Source organism: Halyomorpha halys, unplaced genomic scaffold (assembly GCF_000696795.3).
Source record: "Halyomorpha halys isolate HHAL.00 unplaced genomic scaffold, Hhal_1.1 Scaffold238.1, whole genome shotgun sequence".
NCBI lineage: Eukaryota > Metazoa > Arthropoda > Insecta > Hemiptera > Pentatomidae > Halyomorpha > Halyomorpha halys.
Window position 1 is genome coordinate 946,559 of NW_027107468.1, and position 18,983 is coordinate 965,541.

Consider the following 18,983-nt stretch of genomic DNA (forward strand, 5'->3'; position numbering starts at 1 on the left):
TAATATAAAATATAAACTGCATTTTTTTTTATTTTTAAGAATTTTCTTTTTCCTAAAACACTGAAAGTTTTCAGGATGCCAAACCAGTGATAGAATACGGAGAGTTTAGACTCATAAAAATCAAAAACAAATAAATTAATAATTTTTTTAAAAAATAGAATTTGGTCTCACGAAAAAAATTCTCTTTCTTAAAACTAATTAAAATAAACTGGATTAAGCTTGGTGAGACCATTATCATAGAAAAACATCAAAATTATATTTAAAAAAATATTAAAAGCATAAAACAAAAATTAATAAATTAAGTTAAATCAACTAGAAACGAGTTTAGGAATCCGAATGGGACGATTGTTTACTCATATATAATTTCGAAATTCAGATTCTTAAATCTTAAAATTTTGAAATCCATTGAATCGGATATCGAATGAAAAAATCAGTAAAAATAGAATTCGAGATTAGGTAATTTTGGTACCAGGACATTTTAAAATTAAGTAATTTAAGATTATTGATTGATATGTGAAAACAATCGTACAACACAGAGAAACATTTTGATAACCGTAAAATATAATTTCAGCTCCGGATTATAATTTAAGAGAGTTTCCTGATAATAAATTCTTAAATTGAAATACAAAACAATACACATAAAATTTATTCATGACTCAAAACCATCCTTGAATTTCAAGTATATTAAAAAAAAATCAAGTAATTAAAAATAAATTATGATTTCACAATATCATAAGAGGATATTCTGAATTTGATTTTAGAGCCCAAAGTAGATTGTGATCTGTAAATGTAAATCAAATAGAGTAGGTAATCTGCTTGGTCATTAAACATTGAATCTTCAACCGTTTGCTATTTAGAGGTAATAAGATACTTCAAACGACTGCGTTCTGACTGTTTGACCATTCCCGTAATAACTGAGAGACCAGCAGTAATTAAACTTACACAATACTGCACCAATGACCGAATCAATTTAATATGTGCCCTTGCCTCTGCTTCGGTTTCTACACGTGCCAGTATCATTCTACAAACACCCAAATTGGAATTTCGGTTTCGCTTGGACATACAACATAACTTCGACATTACGGGAATTACTAGGCAGATATTGCGGCGGCAGACATTAAACGGATTAAAAAAGAAAAAAAACCTTAGTATTCGACAAAAGGGATGAGCTATACATAAAAGAAGACACGGTCGGAGGCGAATCAGGTTGTGGCCAAATCGTCCATGCTAGAGATGAACCACAAAGGAAGGAACAAGGATGTGAAAGAGATGAAAAAAAGATCAAGAAAAAGAATAAAGAGGAAGGTACAGTGCTTTGGACTCCCTTCTATAGCCTCTTTAGTTCGGCCAAATCTCAAATAGACCATGAATTCGCAAGGAGACATCCGCCCTTTCCTGTCTTCATTATGCCTCTTCCTCCACACTTCTTCTAGTTGTGACAGCCCTAATAAGAACTATATCGGCCATCTGTCGCTATGCTAAGTTCTCTCATATTATTAATAGCAGCATTAGCTAAATAATTACGCTGTTTTCAGAAATATTTACAGCTATAATAAATAGAGAGATTTAAAAAAATACATAATTTTATTGATAAATAATACATTGTGCCCCACTCAAGGTCAATAGTTATAACTATAAAAAATAATCATTTATGTAAATATGTACTAACTACTCATACTTACTGAGCGAAAAATTTCAATATTTTCAATATTGAAGGTTGCTTTTTGGATATTTTGAGATATAGAAATAATATTTCTATTCAAGATACACAGGCTTCAACGAAAATAATTAAAAATACAGTTACGCAATACAAATATTATTTTGTAAATACATTTAAATGTACGGTAATAATCAGAATAATATGAATAATTTTTAATATGTCGTAGATCGAAAAGGGGAATCAAAAAGGGGAACAAAGAAGAAAAGGGGTCGGACTTGTTGATACGCTCCGTCCTGTTTTTCTGGAACCTTTTAAAAACGGTTATGCGTCAAATTTGAAAGCAATAATTTGAGTTATGTAGAATTCTTCAGGTTGTAGATGCAAATCATTTGTCATCATCAATCTTTAGATACATAGGTAATAATCCTACAATGTTTTTTCCTCATTTATCTCATTTTCAACAAATTTATCTTAAATGATGAGAAAACAATACTTTATTATTAAGATTTAACGCTATCAAGAATCGACTATATGAGTATTGTTATTTTATAATTATAATTTCACACACACGAGAGGGGAAAACTAGAAATAACCCAACGCATTAAGAAACACCAAGGGAGTCGCAAATCGTGGAAGCACAAGCACCCCTTTGGCAGGTACCGGGATAATTTTATTATTTAAATGGTTGCTGTGAGGTTGTTTAAGCAACCTATCAAAGTTAATAACCTGCTTAACCCATCTGCACACAGCAAACCTCTTCAAAGGGGATCGACCAGCTAGGAGGCAACCATTCCTCTCTAACTACTTCGTCAATTAGTTGCTTTGAGTCTTGCTCCTCCATTACTATTCCGTCATCTTACATCCAATTCAGTAGTACGCACAGAGAGGTGCATTTGCGATACACGCACAGAGCTGAGAGCAAGATAATTTCGGTGAGTTTGACAACGCAGGCTGGTAAAAGGCATTTTCTTCAAATATAAAAAAGATTATGATCTTCCTTCCCACTTTCCGGCCAAGAGTAAGAAACTTTTCAACAAGATACATTCATGACAAACAACCAACCCACGCTGTTTACAACTTGCTACAAGGAAAGGATTCTTAAACAAGTTTAATTATGAATAAGTAATATATTAAAATTAGGATAATTAGTTATAAGTAAAAGATAATAATTACGATAAGAGAAATTGTTTAGATAATATTACATATTCTCTAGTTCACCAAAATAGCAAGACGATGTTTTCTACAGCAAAATATAAGTTTACACAACAAAATTCGTACTGTTTTTGAAAAAGTGTATCAATAAACTTTCTGTAGTGGTTGAAATAAGGATAAAAATCTTAATAATCACAAATCATAATTTCAACAACTAAAAATGTATTTGGTAAATAAATTCTAGCAAAATAAATTATTTTAAAAAGTGTTGGTGTTTCATGCTGGGGACTAAAAAATGGATAGACACAGTTGGTATCAAAGTTTTCTTTAATTTAAAAGTTAGTACAAAAAATACTATTGCTAAAAATGCAGATCAATATATATAAAAAAAAAAATTAACAGCTAATTCGTACAATAAACAAAAACTACTGTGTCAAGCTAAAATCATTACCTACCACATGCATGCATCAAAATACTCAGGCTATGAGCTAAAATAATATATGTAGCTAACAGAATTTTTAAAAATTCACAACCCATATCGAATAACGTTTCTCGATGCTCTGCAATCGCGATACTCATTCTTGTTTAGTGCAGTGTGGAAAAAAGCTGTGCATAGACTAAATGAAACGTAGGGAGAACGTTGTGCGGACATGCATAACAACGCCTACAAGAAGCTGTGTGGGTGGTGAAGAAGCCGGCTTACCATGTCAAACTGGTGGAGGTGGTGAGCCTGATGTAGCTTGAGCTCCTCTTCGTGGAAGGGCTGAGCAGAGAGGACGGGGGCTTGGACGATCTGGTACTGCGGAAGTTGTGGGGCACAGGAAGGGCAGAAGCAATGGGGGCAGGGCAGGGGGAGTGCAGTCCAAGGCTGGTAATACGCAATCTTGACCGAGTGAGTAGCCAATTTAGGGCGAATCCCGACTTAGTCTCCAATATCTTTGGGTTTAGGATTGTGTACGAGCCGAGTATTTCGGTGGGTAATGATTTACGAATATAAGTTTTTATAGTTTGTTTATTTTTATGAAGAAATAGAACTTTTTTGTTATATATATTTATTAAAAAGTTATAGTTTTTTTTTTAAATTTTATTTTACAAGTTATAGTTTTTAGAGTGTTAAGTAAATAGAGCTTTATGATAGATTCAGTCTAAAGAGTGCCTTGAAAGTGAGCTAAATGATTGTCAAAGAGTTGTGTTCACTTCCGAAATATAGAATTATCGAGTAGAGTAGAAAAAGAGTGATTGTCTTAAGAGTAATAGAGATCACAGAGTAGTGTCTTAAGATTAAAAAGATACACGGTGAGATAGAATTGACAGACAAGAGACGCTCTAGATAGATAAGAAAGACATACTAGTGATTGTCGAAAAAGCCTTGCTCTCGTCAAGAAGGGAGAGTGTGAGCGGACGACACCGCCTGGGGAGACCTACTGCGAGCAAAGCCTACCCCCACTCCCGCCGCGGCTACGCGCATGCGCTCTGCTAACTTCTCGCTCGCGCACCTACCCCTCTCTATATATATTATAGCTACCTACCTCTATTGTTTTCCTTATACTTTTCTTAGCTCGGCCACGGAACAATAAAGCAAAACTGACAACTTCATTCAAACTTGAGTACATCCACAAAGTAATTATTACATTCTACGGGGAAAACTTACTCGACTTCACCGAGGAAAGTATCTATGTATGGTTTACTCTTAAATTAAAAACATCTGATTTGTGTGCAAAAGAAATCAAACAAGGAGAAAATATGGGTAATGATAAAGACGGATATTTAGATTTATTTCTCAGTAACAAAAAGAATTCCAAAAAAACCAAGAGCTAGAATCTACAAGATTGGTTTGCTTCTTCTTGCTCATTATAGATGACAAAATTGTTTACTTCAAACAAAAGACAATATTATTTTCTTTAACACCAAAATGAAGATCCCCTAGGGGTTCTCCATCACCCACGAAGTGGTATTGTACATCAAGTAGACTGTTACTGCAGGGTATTTCAGGGAGAAATCTCAGCAATTAAGAGAACATGGAATATCACAAATGCAGTACAGCGTCTGATCTTTTTATCTCAAATCCGATGTCAAGATATGATTTTTTGAAGGGTTTCCCAATAAAGCCACATTTTCTTGTATACAAATTTAAATTTATCTACAGTAACTAAACGTTTCTCGACCATTATCACCATTTTCGGAATCTTTGATGAATTTCCTATGAAACTAAAACCAATTTAAAGGAATGTACAGTTTTGTCGAGTGATCGTAGCAGCCAATGACAAAATACTACTTCTAATAACTAGTTACAAAACTAGTAGAAATCATTCCAGGCAATGAATTTTTCAGGCACGACCTTGGGGAATTCATAAAAGTAACATCACTTTACCAGCTTTCCAACGATATACCTAACTTATAGAAGCTAATATGATTTCGTAGTTTTAAAATTATGAGGTAAACAAAAAAAAAAAAAAATTAAAATTATAGGATAAATAAATAACTACTATATTTTTTTTAGTTATCAAAAGTCGTAACTGGTTTCCACCTCCCCAAAATGTTTCTAAAGTGGATCTAAAGCAAATTTATATTAATGTAAAAGTTTTTAATTCTACTTTTTACTTATTCACTAAGTGGTGAAGGCAAACATAGACATCAAATAAGTTAGTCAAGAGCAATAACAGTGTTTAGTCGTATCAGTACTTAATAATTTTATTTTAACGGTATTTATTAATTTTTATTCATGTTCAAAACTGCGTTTGGAAGTGGAAAAATAACTTTGAAATATTAAGCGGTACATTTGGATTATTTATTTATTTATTATTAAGACAGAATTTAGCGATATTTCCGATCTGGGTATTCCAATACATGAATAATGAATTTAATAATTTCGCAACCAAAATGTCATGAATCCATATAATCAGACGTCGAATTTTAGAAAATAAACAAATTAAAATAAAAAAAATAACAAAGTTATCCAACTACATTTAAACGTTATTCGTGAATGTACAAACATCTAGTTGAGCATCATCAATATTATTATTCAGTATCATATCATATACCTTCTTATTTTTTTCAGCACTAGCGGCTGAAAAATAAGATTTGATTGAGGAAATTTTATTCAATACGTACGATTACTTAATCTCAAGTATAAACAAACTATTTCAATAGAAAAATTGCATAGAAATAAAAACTAAGATTTTTTTTTTTTAATATGCAATATGAATTTATAATATAATTATGTAAATGTAAATATGAATTTTCACCATAGAATGCGGATTCAAAAATTGAAATTATTTCAATATATCTGAATATACTTCCATTAAATTCTTAACCAATAAAGATTCATTTATACAACAGATGACAAATATAATTTGTATGGACTTAATTAAAGCACATGACAAATTTTTATTTATTTATTAATTATTTAAATAAATAAGTTTAGATGTGGTAAACATTATGGTAATCAGTAATGCTTAAAATTTGTAGTAGACTTGTCATTGCTAAGACAATATTATTTCATTTAAGAATCTTGTATTGATTAATGTTGATAGTTTTTTTTTCTTATTTTCTTTTTTTTAAAAAAAAAAGAAAAAAAAGAAAGAATACCAAGCTGTTATTAAGGACAGAGCCAAGTATTTATTAATTAAGTCATTGTAAATACTAATAAAACTTTTTAAAATTAATAGATGTCTTACATTTTCCATCTATACATTTCACAATAAATCTAAAATTCTATGTAACTTGCTAATGTCCAGCTATGGTTAGATGAATTTACAACATAAATTTTAATTTGTTATCATAGGATTGTTCATATGTTTATTATACAAGGGAACGTAGTATGTATTTTGTTCTAATTAAAACGGATGAATACAGGCATTATACCAATTAAACCTTTGATTCGGAATTTAAGGAAGATTAATTTTATTTTGTACAACAATGCCGGCTTTAATGATTACATTTAATTGGCAATTTAAATGTACCTTTTTAATATAAATGTTTTGTATATTATAAACTCAGATATCAGATTTTAATTAATTTTTAGTATACGACTGTTTTCCAATCAACATCTGCTGACTGAGCAATCAATAACTTCATTAATAAAACGGATACTTCCACAATTAAACTTCGCAAGTTTTCGACTGCTTTAACTTTCATTATAAAAGTTTTGGTCTAAATATACGAAATTTTATTGTCATGACAGTGATACTCGAAATATACACTAAGTGAAAAATTACGCAATCATCTCATCTATTTCACGGTTTGATCCTCAGTACCCATAGGGTTTATCGTTCCTTACATACATAAGTTTTAATTTTAAAAAGTTCTAGTTTTTTATTTATTTATTTTTTGTTTGAGCTCCGTAAAGCAATACTTAAAAACACAGACTTGGGTGATACAAAGAACCTAATCTCAAATACAGAATCGTAAACTTGACGTCGTGTGTATCCCAAAGGGCAACTCACGGGACCCTTCTCTCTTTTCCTGGAAGACATAGAGGTAATAAACTAAAACATATAACTGAAGAAACTTCTGGATTCACTACAATAAATTGTAAATATACCTTCGAAATGGACGCAAAATAGACTTATAAATCTTCTTACGAATAATTTTATCATAGAGGCACATAGTCTCTAAAGGAAACTTAGCGCATCTTACAAAACATAAGTAGCATTGTGGATTTTTGGAGTATAATAAAATATTGATAACAGCTCAAGAAAAAATAAATAAATAAACTGATTTGGTGGTGCAAGATGAAACAGAAGTTGTGAGGGTGGGACGTTGGTCAATTCTCACAAAAAAATGTTTATATTATAATAGGAGAGTAGGACCTTACAGTAGAGTGGCTTATACAATCTCAGTAAAGCCGGTCCGATTGAGTGAGCTCTTATCATACTTTCCTATTACAATATAAAATATTTTCCTCCCCGAATTGACTTCGGAAAGGGCTGTTCTATAACAATTATTATGTTTATTCTGGAACTAATAATATTTTCTGCTTATGGTACAAGACAAACCCTTGATAATAATCAATGTAGTTTTAATATTACTTTTTCACTCCCAAAGTTTCAGTTCCATCGGCCAGTCCCAAGGCTGCCACAAATAATCTTTTTAATTATTACCCTTTCCGTTTCATTATTACCATAACTATTCTTTCAGGATCCTTGTGAACTCTAATACTAAAGGAAGAACAGCGCCTTAAGGTTTTTGAAAATAAATTTTTGGGTAAAAAGTATGAGTTAGCGAAAGAATATTGAAGGCTGAACTGAGAGAACTGTACCCGGTAAATTTGATTCAGGTTATAGCATTGCGGCGAATTCGATGAGCGTGAAAGGTTGTAGAACTTAATAACAAGCGTTATCCCGTAAACGAAGTAAACATCTGAGGTGTAGACTGAAGCGTAGATGGGAGGATTGCATCAGGACAGTATCGGCTTCGAACCTTCAGGTTCGCTCAACTTTTATTATTATTATTACTTTATAATTACAAGAGTATTAAGTGAAATTCTACCATAAAGCTAACGAGTGAAAGTCATAATAAAAGTAAATATATTACTATACATTGAGTCGTTTATTTATAAAAACCATTAATAACTATTATTCGGTTATATGTACATATTTTCCCTTGACTTTTAGACATAAATGATTCAATGCAGAATATTAACACAAAAAAAGGAAATGAAACATTATATCGAGCAAATATAGATAAAAACTGAATCAGTCACAAAAATAAATATATCGTAGTCAATTGCAATCTAGAAAAAAAAAAAAATTCTAAAGGAAATTTTAACTTAATTGGAGTATGAAAAGGCTTAATTATTATAAAATTAAATAATTAAAAAAACATTATAAAGATATTTTTCTAATGAATTAACTTTATTAAGGAGAGCTAGGAACGACTACAGTGAAGGGTATAGCAAAGAGCTATCACCAGGGTTTAACACAGCTTATAAGCAATCATCGATGAATAAGCAAAGCTAACGAAAGCAATGATGCAGATACCTGTGCACACTTTGCCCCCGGATTAGTGGCTCGGGATAGCCTAGATCAATATCTGATTGTGGCGTAGGTATCAAATGAAAACTAAATCCAGTAACTGACAAAGAGGAATCCCTGACAACTCTTTGCACATTATCTGCCTTTCATGTTCAGATCCAACCTGTTAATACGTTATGCGCATTCAGGCTTTGTCGACAAAAGCCACCATATTCCCTTAGAATACGTCCCGTAACCAAGTTCAATAAATTATAGGTTCATTAGTTCTGATATACCTTCGATACTTTTTTTCGATTATTATGCTATTTTTCTTTCTTATTTTTTTTTTTTTTTTTTAAAGAAAATCCATTAATGAATTGCTGCATATTGACAGAGTAAAAATATACAACATAAAACAAAACAAATCAATAAATTTGATGTATGTTCCATAACATGTGCTAATCTTGGAAAGGAACCCAGTGATAATTCTGGAGTAAAAAAAATTATAAGAATATAATAAAAAGCAAATTTCGGTTAATAGAAATTTAGGTTAATTAAAAAGAAAATTATTAAAAAAAAAAAAAAACACGTGATATAAATGGAGTGATTGTTTATTTTGCATATTATACGCAAAAGGGGCAATTGTTTCTGATAATTTATATGTGTTAAACCCCCTGATAAAAGTTCTAGCTGATTGAGTAAAATTTAAATTATTCGCTATATTTGTGGATTTAAATTATGCGTATTCATAATAGTTCAATTCACACCAGAATATTGATTAAATATTTAATTGAATTTAATAGAATGGGTTTTATACAAAGTTAAGCCATGATAGGATAAGAATATATTAAATTTTAGATAAATTAAATATAATTTGACCTTATGACATAAATTGTAACGGTTTCATAAAATGATATTTTTTATATTTGATTTGCTAACTATAACATATCGTGTGTAAAATAATAAAAAAATAAAAATAGCCGGAATATATACAAAATATTTTGTGAACATAGTTTCATAAAATACTGGTAGCAGTTTAACATAACTCGTTTATGATCATCATAATGTTCTTTTACATCATATATTATAATTTAAAGTAGTATAACAATGGGAATGTTATTTTACATATTGTACCCTATTTTACAACGGTTAAAATAAATATTTTAGTGGAAATCAATAGTGGATTGATTATTTGATAAGAAAGTTCTTTTTCTGTAGAAGTGTTAAAAGGTTAAAAGGAGGCAATGTGGTCGGCAACCAACCGTAAACAACCCTAGTGCTATCACCAACCTAATTGATGACAGTACAGGTTTCCGATGTAAGATATCCATCTCATTGATCATACATCTAGAAATCATTTTAATAATAACTTTTTATCATGCATCAAAAATATAAATGTCTTTTTAGCGGTTTTAAACCTCTTACCATTTACGTAATTAATTGAAAAAAGTCATTTTATTTGATTTTCGCCTAAAACTGCTAAATAGTACATCCTAGCAAAACAGTTATAGCATAAGAAAATAAACAGTATTCAATATGAGTCAAAAGAGTACCATAATCTATTTGGTTAATAGGTTTAGTAAAACCTATTAATAGGGACTAGAAGGGGGAAACGGAAAAAAGACCAGTACGAACAACAATTTCTAATTAATTACTTTCTTAACATTAATCAAATAATTACTAACATTTTTAAGACTGCCAAAAATGCGTTGCCGTGTTATTTGAAATATATGCCAAATTTGAAAATATATTTTGTTGTTTGGTTTACGAAGGCTTACGGTTTAAGACATACAACTTTACCAACTTAGTTCACCACATTAATTCAAATTATTAAAAGATGGTCAGGGTAGCGGTCACAAAAAAAAATTATTTACAACTATTTATTTTTTAACGTTTCGCCCCACTTTGTAGAGCTTCACCAGAGCTGTTTTTTCTGCTCAGGTTAATCCGAAACTGTTTCGTATTGACCTGAGTAGAATACTGCCCTGATGAAACTCAACAGAGTGGAACGAAACGTCGGCGAGTAAATAGTTGTTAACTATTTTTGTTTTCTTTTGGCTGTACCCCTGACCCTTTCTTCATAATTTTAAAATATGTTTTCATAATTTTAATAATGTAATTTTAATAAAAAAATATGAAAATTACCATTCCCGTTATTGACTTTATTAAGTTAGTTTCATAATTAGTGAGAGTAAAAGTTAATTTTTAAAATTACTTGAAGATTATCACTTTATACAGACATGGTTGTGCAACAGGAGAATCACTCGACGCTTAAGTCGATTCACGGTAGATCAGCCCCGGGAATATGAAGCCAAACAAAACTGTGAAGTTGCCTTCTTAGTTATACTCAACCAATCTTCTTTTACAAGGAATGTTTTCATTTCTAAAACTGCTCAATAGAAACATAGAGATAATAAAATAAGAATCCTAACAGGACCACAGTTAAATTTATTTATTTAGTTTGTTTATAACCTTAAACAATATGCAAAATAAAGAGATTGATTAAAGTTGTATTTATTGACTGCTTTACTCTACTTTACCACAAGCAGTTGACACTTCACTCACACAGCACAGAACAAAAAGATTAGCGATTTCGTTTAGTAATTTATACATTTACAAAGATGAATGGAATGGGACGCACCCTACTATTTACAAAGCCTACTGAGATCATCAAGGAAATAAATTATAAAATTAATCCCCGATGAAACATCATTCAATCAACTGGTTACAACTATATATACAATCTAAATAGATTTGAAGACCTGTTCCATTGCATATTTAGATGTTAAGATTTACAACCATCACAAATTATAGCCTCAAAGGAATTTGATTTAGAAAAATTCAAATTAAAATTATAAGAATTTATATCGCGTAAGTGCAATCGTCTAAATAAAAATATTAGTACGGCGTAGTCTTAATTTAAAAGAAAAAATAATGAATTATTAAAATAAATAATAAATTATACTAAACATCCTTTTAAAATCAGGCAAACATTACTTCATATTGATAATTTGCCATAATAAATTATAATTATATTACATTGAATTTATTAAATAATTAAAAATAAAATCAACGTTGGTCCTTTTTTTTTTTTGTTTCTTTTTTTAACATGATAAGTTCTACCAAAAATCCTTAGTATATAATTATCATTACAATGTTTTTATTAAAAAAATTAAACGTTCATAGTAAAATCAAAAAATGTTTGCCTACAAACGTACAATCTTAAATTGATTAGTATGGGGCAAACATTCTTGTTTCATTTATAAAGTGCAAATAAATCTTTATACAATTTTAGAAAAAAAGTATTTATGTGATTTTTAAATATCAACATAAACAATTTATAACGAAGTCCTGTTGGGAAGTTAGATATTTCCACGACATTTGTTGAAATTTAAATGATTATATTATCATTACGAAAATTTAAAAAAAAATTTATTTATTGACATTTACAACTGAATTTTCCTCAAATATATCAAATTTGACTCTATATTAGATGAAATGAAGAATATCTCTAGGGTGGTTGACAGAACAAGAAGAGATTTATAACAAAAAAGAAAGGATACGAAAGGGACCTTGGAGTAACTACCACGAAGGACATTTTTGAGAAAAGGGAAGTAATTCGTTTACCAATGCTAAAAGAATAAAAAGAACAAATTCCAAGACTGCACATCATTATCACCGTTTACCTACATACTCTTCTTTACATTTGTGAGCGTTGGATACTCTTGCATAGGTACTGGGATAGAGTTATAGCAACTGAAATGCAGAATGCAGTATGTTTCCAGAGTAACTGACTGACGGGGAGCGATAGAAAAAAGTAAAATAAATTAAATGAGTGGATAAAAGGTACAGACACCGTCAAAGATTGCATGTGGTTCTCTTACCTATGCTAAACAAATGATACCGGATTTTACGGTATGATACAGGGATGTAGAGAAACTTGGAAGCACGCTAATTTAAAAAAAAAAAAAAAAAAACACATTTATTGAGAAGATCGCAGGATCACAGGACCATTCTTGACATTTATATCTGAAACTCCTCCATGATAAGAAAGACAAAGAAGAGGGGAAATTGTGCCAAGTCAGAAAAGAAACGGAAGCGACGGAGGACTTTTCGCTAGCCACTCAGTTGCGATCCCCGACTCAGAGATTATGTTAATAAGATCTTAACATATGGTGGAAAAACTCAAGGGAGTTAGCCGACAGCAGGTGGAAAGTTAATATCCCCGTTTTCATAATCCCCGGGGCCCTGTGTAAACTTTGCCGGGCATTCCTTCAGGGCTCCGGGCGCTATCTTTTATAAACATAATGACATCCCTTCATAAATCTTGTCTCTTCTTTGTGTCTGGAAAATTCTTTCATTTATGGAATTCCGGTAAGCCCGTCTAGTAGCCGAGGGAGAAGAAAAGATATCCACTCGAGACTTAAGAGTTTGCAACATTTTAATGGTCTGAGTCAAAATACCTCGTAGCATAAGCATTTATTTAAAAAAAAAAAAAGAAAAACCTAATCAAACCAAATCCTATTAATTGGGAAATTCAGGCCAAAAAAAAATTTATTTTTTAAAATTTTGCATAGCAATCAAAAGTAACATAAATCAATAGTACCTGCTAAATGACTAAACCTCTTATAATAGTTTAATATGGCAATAAAAACTATTATGTGATATAAATTATATTATGCATCACAAATATAATATTTTTTATAAGAATGAAAATCATTTAATTAAATATTTTTAATATAATATTGGATATAATATTATATCTAATAATTGTCAGGTTTCTGCTTTCTAAGTTATGAAGTTACAGAGAGGTAACCCGTAGGAAAACTGTCCCTTCTAAATGTCTAATTGGCTGGGACTCCGTAAAGGAAAAGCAGAAAACATACCTGCCGCACGAGTTGGCGGAGTGGTCGGCAGAGTTGGGCAAACAGCTGTAGTTGAAACAATAACTGACATTGTCATGGATAGCACATTTATTTGTCAATGGTTCATTCATGAATAAGGCCAGTTTCCATGGCAATTTCAGCTATTCGTTTCAACTACAGTTAATGTTTGCTCATCTATAGTGGCCGGCAAGGGATTAAAAAAATATGGTTTTCTATCAAAAGTTAATAGGGGTATTCATGATGTTGTGTTAAATGTTATATGTTTTTCCATGTTAAATGTTATAACTATAGGATTGTGAGCAGCCCTATTTGAAGTCATGTTAAACGTTAAATGTAACATGTTAAACATTAAATGTAACATAACCCTAGCGGATTTTCTCAGCAACTTGTTGTATAAGCCTTTATGTTTATAACCTTCCTTCTAGACCCTCATGTTATTGTTTACTTCACTTTTGATTTAAGTAATTAATTAAAACATGCCTAGAGTGAGTGAAAAGTGGAATTTGTGTGAAAGTTTAGCTTATGAGTGTCTTATTGATCTTCAAACTTGTGAAGAAGAGAATGAAGATGAGTTAATTGACAACTGTATTGAAAGTCACAACAACTAATATGGCGGCGATCTCAACTGGTCTATTGTGTGACGTCATTCTCGATTTAACTGACCAAGTAACAGACTCTCAGCCATGTTAAATGTTATTTCGTTTTACCACGGCAAAAGAAGGCAATTTTTTTCGATTTAACACGAGTTTTTCCATTTAACACGCTTTAACATAGATCATGAATACCCCTAATATATCCACTTGAGTATGTACATGTGTGCGCCAATTTTTGGTAAATTCTTAGAAATTTCTTACAAATTATATTTACTGATTGAAACAACTCTAACTCGATTTTATTAAATTAATTCATTCTCAACCGAAGTTGACTGGACTTATACACAGTCTTCGCTTTTTTTCACCCATGGAGCCACAGTTTATGTTAATACCTTTAAATTAACTAAAATATCATAAATCATACTTGGCAGAATATCGCTCATCGATACTTCATCAAAATTCAATCCGTTAAATTGTAATATTCCAGAAATAACAACAGTACAGCGGACAAGGAAATTTAATACCTCTGGTCACGTGTAATTCTATAGGAGTACAGTAAATTACGTGGAATGTAATCATTATCCACGAACTGAACAGCTACTTCAGAGCCATAGTTAATACAGAGAGAGCTATGCCTGATTGCCAATACGCCATTAGTACTGCTATTGTACCACTTTAACATTAGAGCAATGTACTCCAAACCAATGTACACGATCCGATGATGTATCTGTTTCATTGGTTTGAGGGTCCTTATTAGTAATTTAATCATAGCATTGCATGCCAAATTACTCCCTAATCCTAATTGAAATATTATTGTTTCCATGTATTCCGAGAAGAGCAACAATATAAAAGATTTTTTTGTTTTTAAATCTGTATTGAAATTTACAACTGTATATTACATAATACGTTCAGTAAATTTGATCTTAGTTAAAATGGAGTGTTACAGGCGTGTAGAGAAACCCATTGGTAGGAGTAAATGAATTTTACGTTAGGTCTCGTGGCCATCTTCTTTTCAGGCGCCTCGAAGGATTGTCAGAGGATGCAAGGTTAGAAACTAGGGGGTTTGAATGGTTAGGAAGTTTATAATGGAAGGAGTGATATCTGGTTCAGGCTGGATCGGTTACTTAGGGAACATTAAAGTCTTTATGTATGATTTTATTTGTGACAAAGTAAGGAGGATTGAGGATTTTACGAAGGATTTTGGATTGTAAAGATTGGATACGAAAGTAATTCGAAGGTTTAGTGAAACCCCAAAGCTCAACTCCATATATCAAGATTAGCCTTATTACAGTCATGTATATCAATCTTTTGTAATGTGCTGGAAGTTAAGACCGTTTGTTTAGTAAATGCTGTAACAGTCGAAATCTACGAGCAGTTTCCTGTCTTTTCAGTCTTATGTGAGGATTCGAGGTTAATCGTAAAGGTAAAAGCTAAAACCAAATTTGTATAGTTTCATAATTTATTTTATTAATAGAGTTGCTTTTTTTCATCTGAATAAATGTTCTGACCGAATCCATGAAGTTTGATGCGTTTATTATTTAATGAAAATTTTAGGTATCAATACTGAAAACTCTCTAGTCAAACATTGTTTTGGTTATTAACTCTACCAACAGATAATATTTACGCAATAATTTATTTTAAATTAAAAATGTAATAAAGAAGTTTTGGAATTAACCTATGATATGGATTCAATTATTCTTAGTTACAATAACCTTTCCAGTACAGTTTATATATGAAATGTAAAATCGATAAAAACATCAAAATCTATATTTAAGACGTTACGGCTCTTTAGGAGACATTGAATATACTATATCTTTTATTAAAAATATTGACTGAATAAATCATTGACTGAATTCTTCAAATTGAGGCAAAGCGATTTTGGTAACCTAATGTGTTTTTGAAAATCTCCGGGATGAGTTGGCATTAAAAATAATTAACCAAGCTACCAACTAAAAATAACCTATAAATAACACCGACAAAGTTACTGAAATCTCCTATCTTAATCGATAACATTATAACCTTACACAAATAAAATATAACTACTAAACTGTCACCACTTAACATAAGAACACTCTACAAAATCAAACAATTCTGGAATTAAGTTGCTAAAAAGTACTGCATCTTCAAAATCAGAAGGTACAAAGTACAATAATTAAAGGAAATAATCCATTACAACTGGTATGAGGGAAAAATTATCTAAAAATTTAGCATTCAGCCAGGTCCAGCACACACATATAATTTAATTTTCATAAGAGTGATAAAATATTTTAACATTTGATAAAAAAAATCAAAGAACCATTAAACACTGTCAGGGAAAAGTATATCGTTACTTTGACATAATAGTCGGACATCTGATAAAAAATAATGTTTCAGTGTTACATAAGAATAAACGTGTTCCAATGATAGTACCGTTTACAAGAGTTTCGTTATCTGTGCGGTCGCTTTAAAGACCGTACTAAAGCTAGTACGGTTTAGATAGGGTTATCATAAAGTAACCACAGTCTACGTGATACCCTATACAATAGGTCAAATACAACTTTAAATTGTCAGATGTACAACTATAGCAAAGCAATGATACACAATGAAAGCACAAATGCATAATAAAATCAACTCACATAATCATAATCATCCTCGTCATCATCTTCACACATCTCTCCATCTTCCCTTTCGGGTTTGGTATCGGATTCTTCCTCCTTTGGCGCCATCTACTAAAGTATAGTCAACACTACGAACGGTTTAAAAAGATAGAAGAGGAACCACAACTTAGTAGACACTGCCTAGCAATCCGAACGATTAAAAAAACATATGATTAACGCCTTACACATGAATCGCCTTTAAGGGTAGATTTGGTTGCTTCAGTCAGGAAAGAGGTCTTCAGGAAAAAAAAAAATTATGGGTTGATTTCATCAATCAATCAATCATCAATCGAAACGATCGTTTTACTTTGATGTTAACCTAATTTTATCACTTTTTCATGATATATCTAAATTAAACGTTCATTTGCAGCCAAATCGGGATTCTAATAAACAATGTAGTCGATGTCGCACCTTTCCTTTGATAGTATTTTTATGAATTGGACGTATAGAGTAAGTCCAATTCAAAAAATCGTACCGTAGAATGAGGTCTCTTAGGGACAGGTTAGAACAAAATGTAGCCACAATCTAAAGTATTATTTTTTTTTTTTAAGACCTGCCATTTTAAAACGTAGCTGCGAAATGAGAGCTAGGAGTGAATTTAAACAAATTATCGACATTTTTTAACAGTGCCTTTTTTGGGAATCAAAATCTCAAACGTAAATATTACTAAAAATATAAAGAAATAAAACACTAAGAATAAAAAGTAACTATTGGAGAAGTTTGTCGGGGGGTGCGGTCAGCAAAGAACAACATAAATAAACAAAAACATATTTATTTATTTTATGCCGACGTTTCGACCTGAGTTTTAGGTCTTCATCAGGGGTTATGGCGTAGAAGGTTGGCCTGCAACTCCTCACAATAAAAAGCAACATTTACACTACACGAATCCAATTTATTTGGGTACTACTGGTCAATAAAGTGTCTCTCCCTCTAAAGAATTTGGAAGAGATGAAGTCTCGACATTTAATATTTTCTATCAACATTTATTATTTCTTGTCTTTTTTTCCTTTTTTATATACTTCATTGAAGGAACTATCGAAAAAGTTTCCTCAAGAACTCCACTACTTAACTATATTATTATTCACGCAATAATACAAAACTAATTATTACATGTGAAACTTCTTGAATAGGTTTTGAACTAAATTAACTTCACTTGTTTACAGGTGAACAGATCAACTCCTATCCTTTATCTTGCAGCATATGTTGAAACTGTCTCTTAACTCTTCCCCTAGCATCATTTTTTGGCAGGAAACGGAATTGGGAAGACGTCAATCCTTCAACCTTCGGCACACCGCAGACGCCATCTCCAGGCAACCTTCTTCAGATTGGAATGAGAATAGAAAATTCTCGGAAATTAGCTCACATTTATCTACAATCAAACTAAATATTTTCCAAGAGAATATAATTATAATAAGAAATGAATTCAGGAAATTTATTGCCTTGGGCGCCAAAATTGTTTTGTAATTAATTCAAAAGTAAAATTATGCACATTTATCACAACACTAAATTCACAAGAATAAACGTTGAATCATATTAATAAATGCAAAGAATGATTTTACACAATAATTCAAACATTTCTAAAAACTAACAACCGAATAGTGTGAAAAACTGTTCACTAAAAGAACTCTGCTTATCAGGGATTTATTACTTTCAATCATTACTAAAAACGATAAGTCATAATTATAAAATTTAAATACATATATTTCATTGTGCGTTATTTATATACCCACACACACATACACACAAATACAAATATAGATAATATTTCTATACAAGACCTCAGGGAAGAAGAGATAGGTCCTATTCCGCAGAGAATGGCCCCGCGAGTGGCTAACTATTACCTTTATGATGATTGTAAGAGAAGTAACAATATAAAAGCAATCACGCCCCTGGCCCAACGGATAATGGGGAGCATAACCCTTATTCTGAAACATTTATCTTCGCTCTTGATCAACTAATGCATCAATCACGCACATTATATTCAACACAGATCCGTAGGTTAATAGCACTAATTGAGAATTACTTGAAAATTAAGTGTAATGAAAAGAAAAATTATTTTTTAATTTATTTTTTTATCCATCCAAAACTCATCGAAAATATCA

General features: G+C 31.2%; 1 protein-coding gene across 15 annotated transcripts in view; it reads right to left on the minus strand.

The window, feature by feature from the left end:
• The window catches only part of heph (polypyrimidine tract-binding protein 1 heph), a 358,385-nt gene that overhangs the window by 186,977 nt on the left and 152,425 nt on the right, over positions 1-18,983 (minus strand). The window contains exon 1 of one of the 15 annotated variants that reach the window (XM_067045787.1): positions 16,861-17,045. The exons of 13 other annotated variants lie outside the window; for them this stretch is intronic. In XM_067045787.1, the coding sequence (XP_066901888.1) occupies positions 16,861-16,950 (90 nt within the window). In that variant the 5' untranslated portion in view covers positions 16,951-17,045. Of the gene's footprint in view, positions 1-3,515; positions 3,888-16,860; positions 17,046-18,983 lie in introns of those variants that run through there. One more of the 15 variants, XM_067045794.1, reaches the window with a different exon arrangement.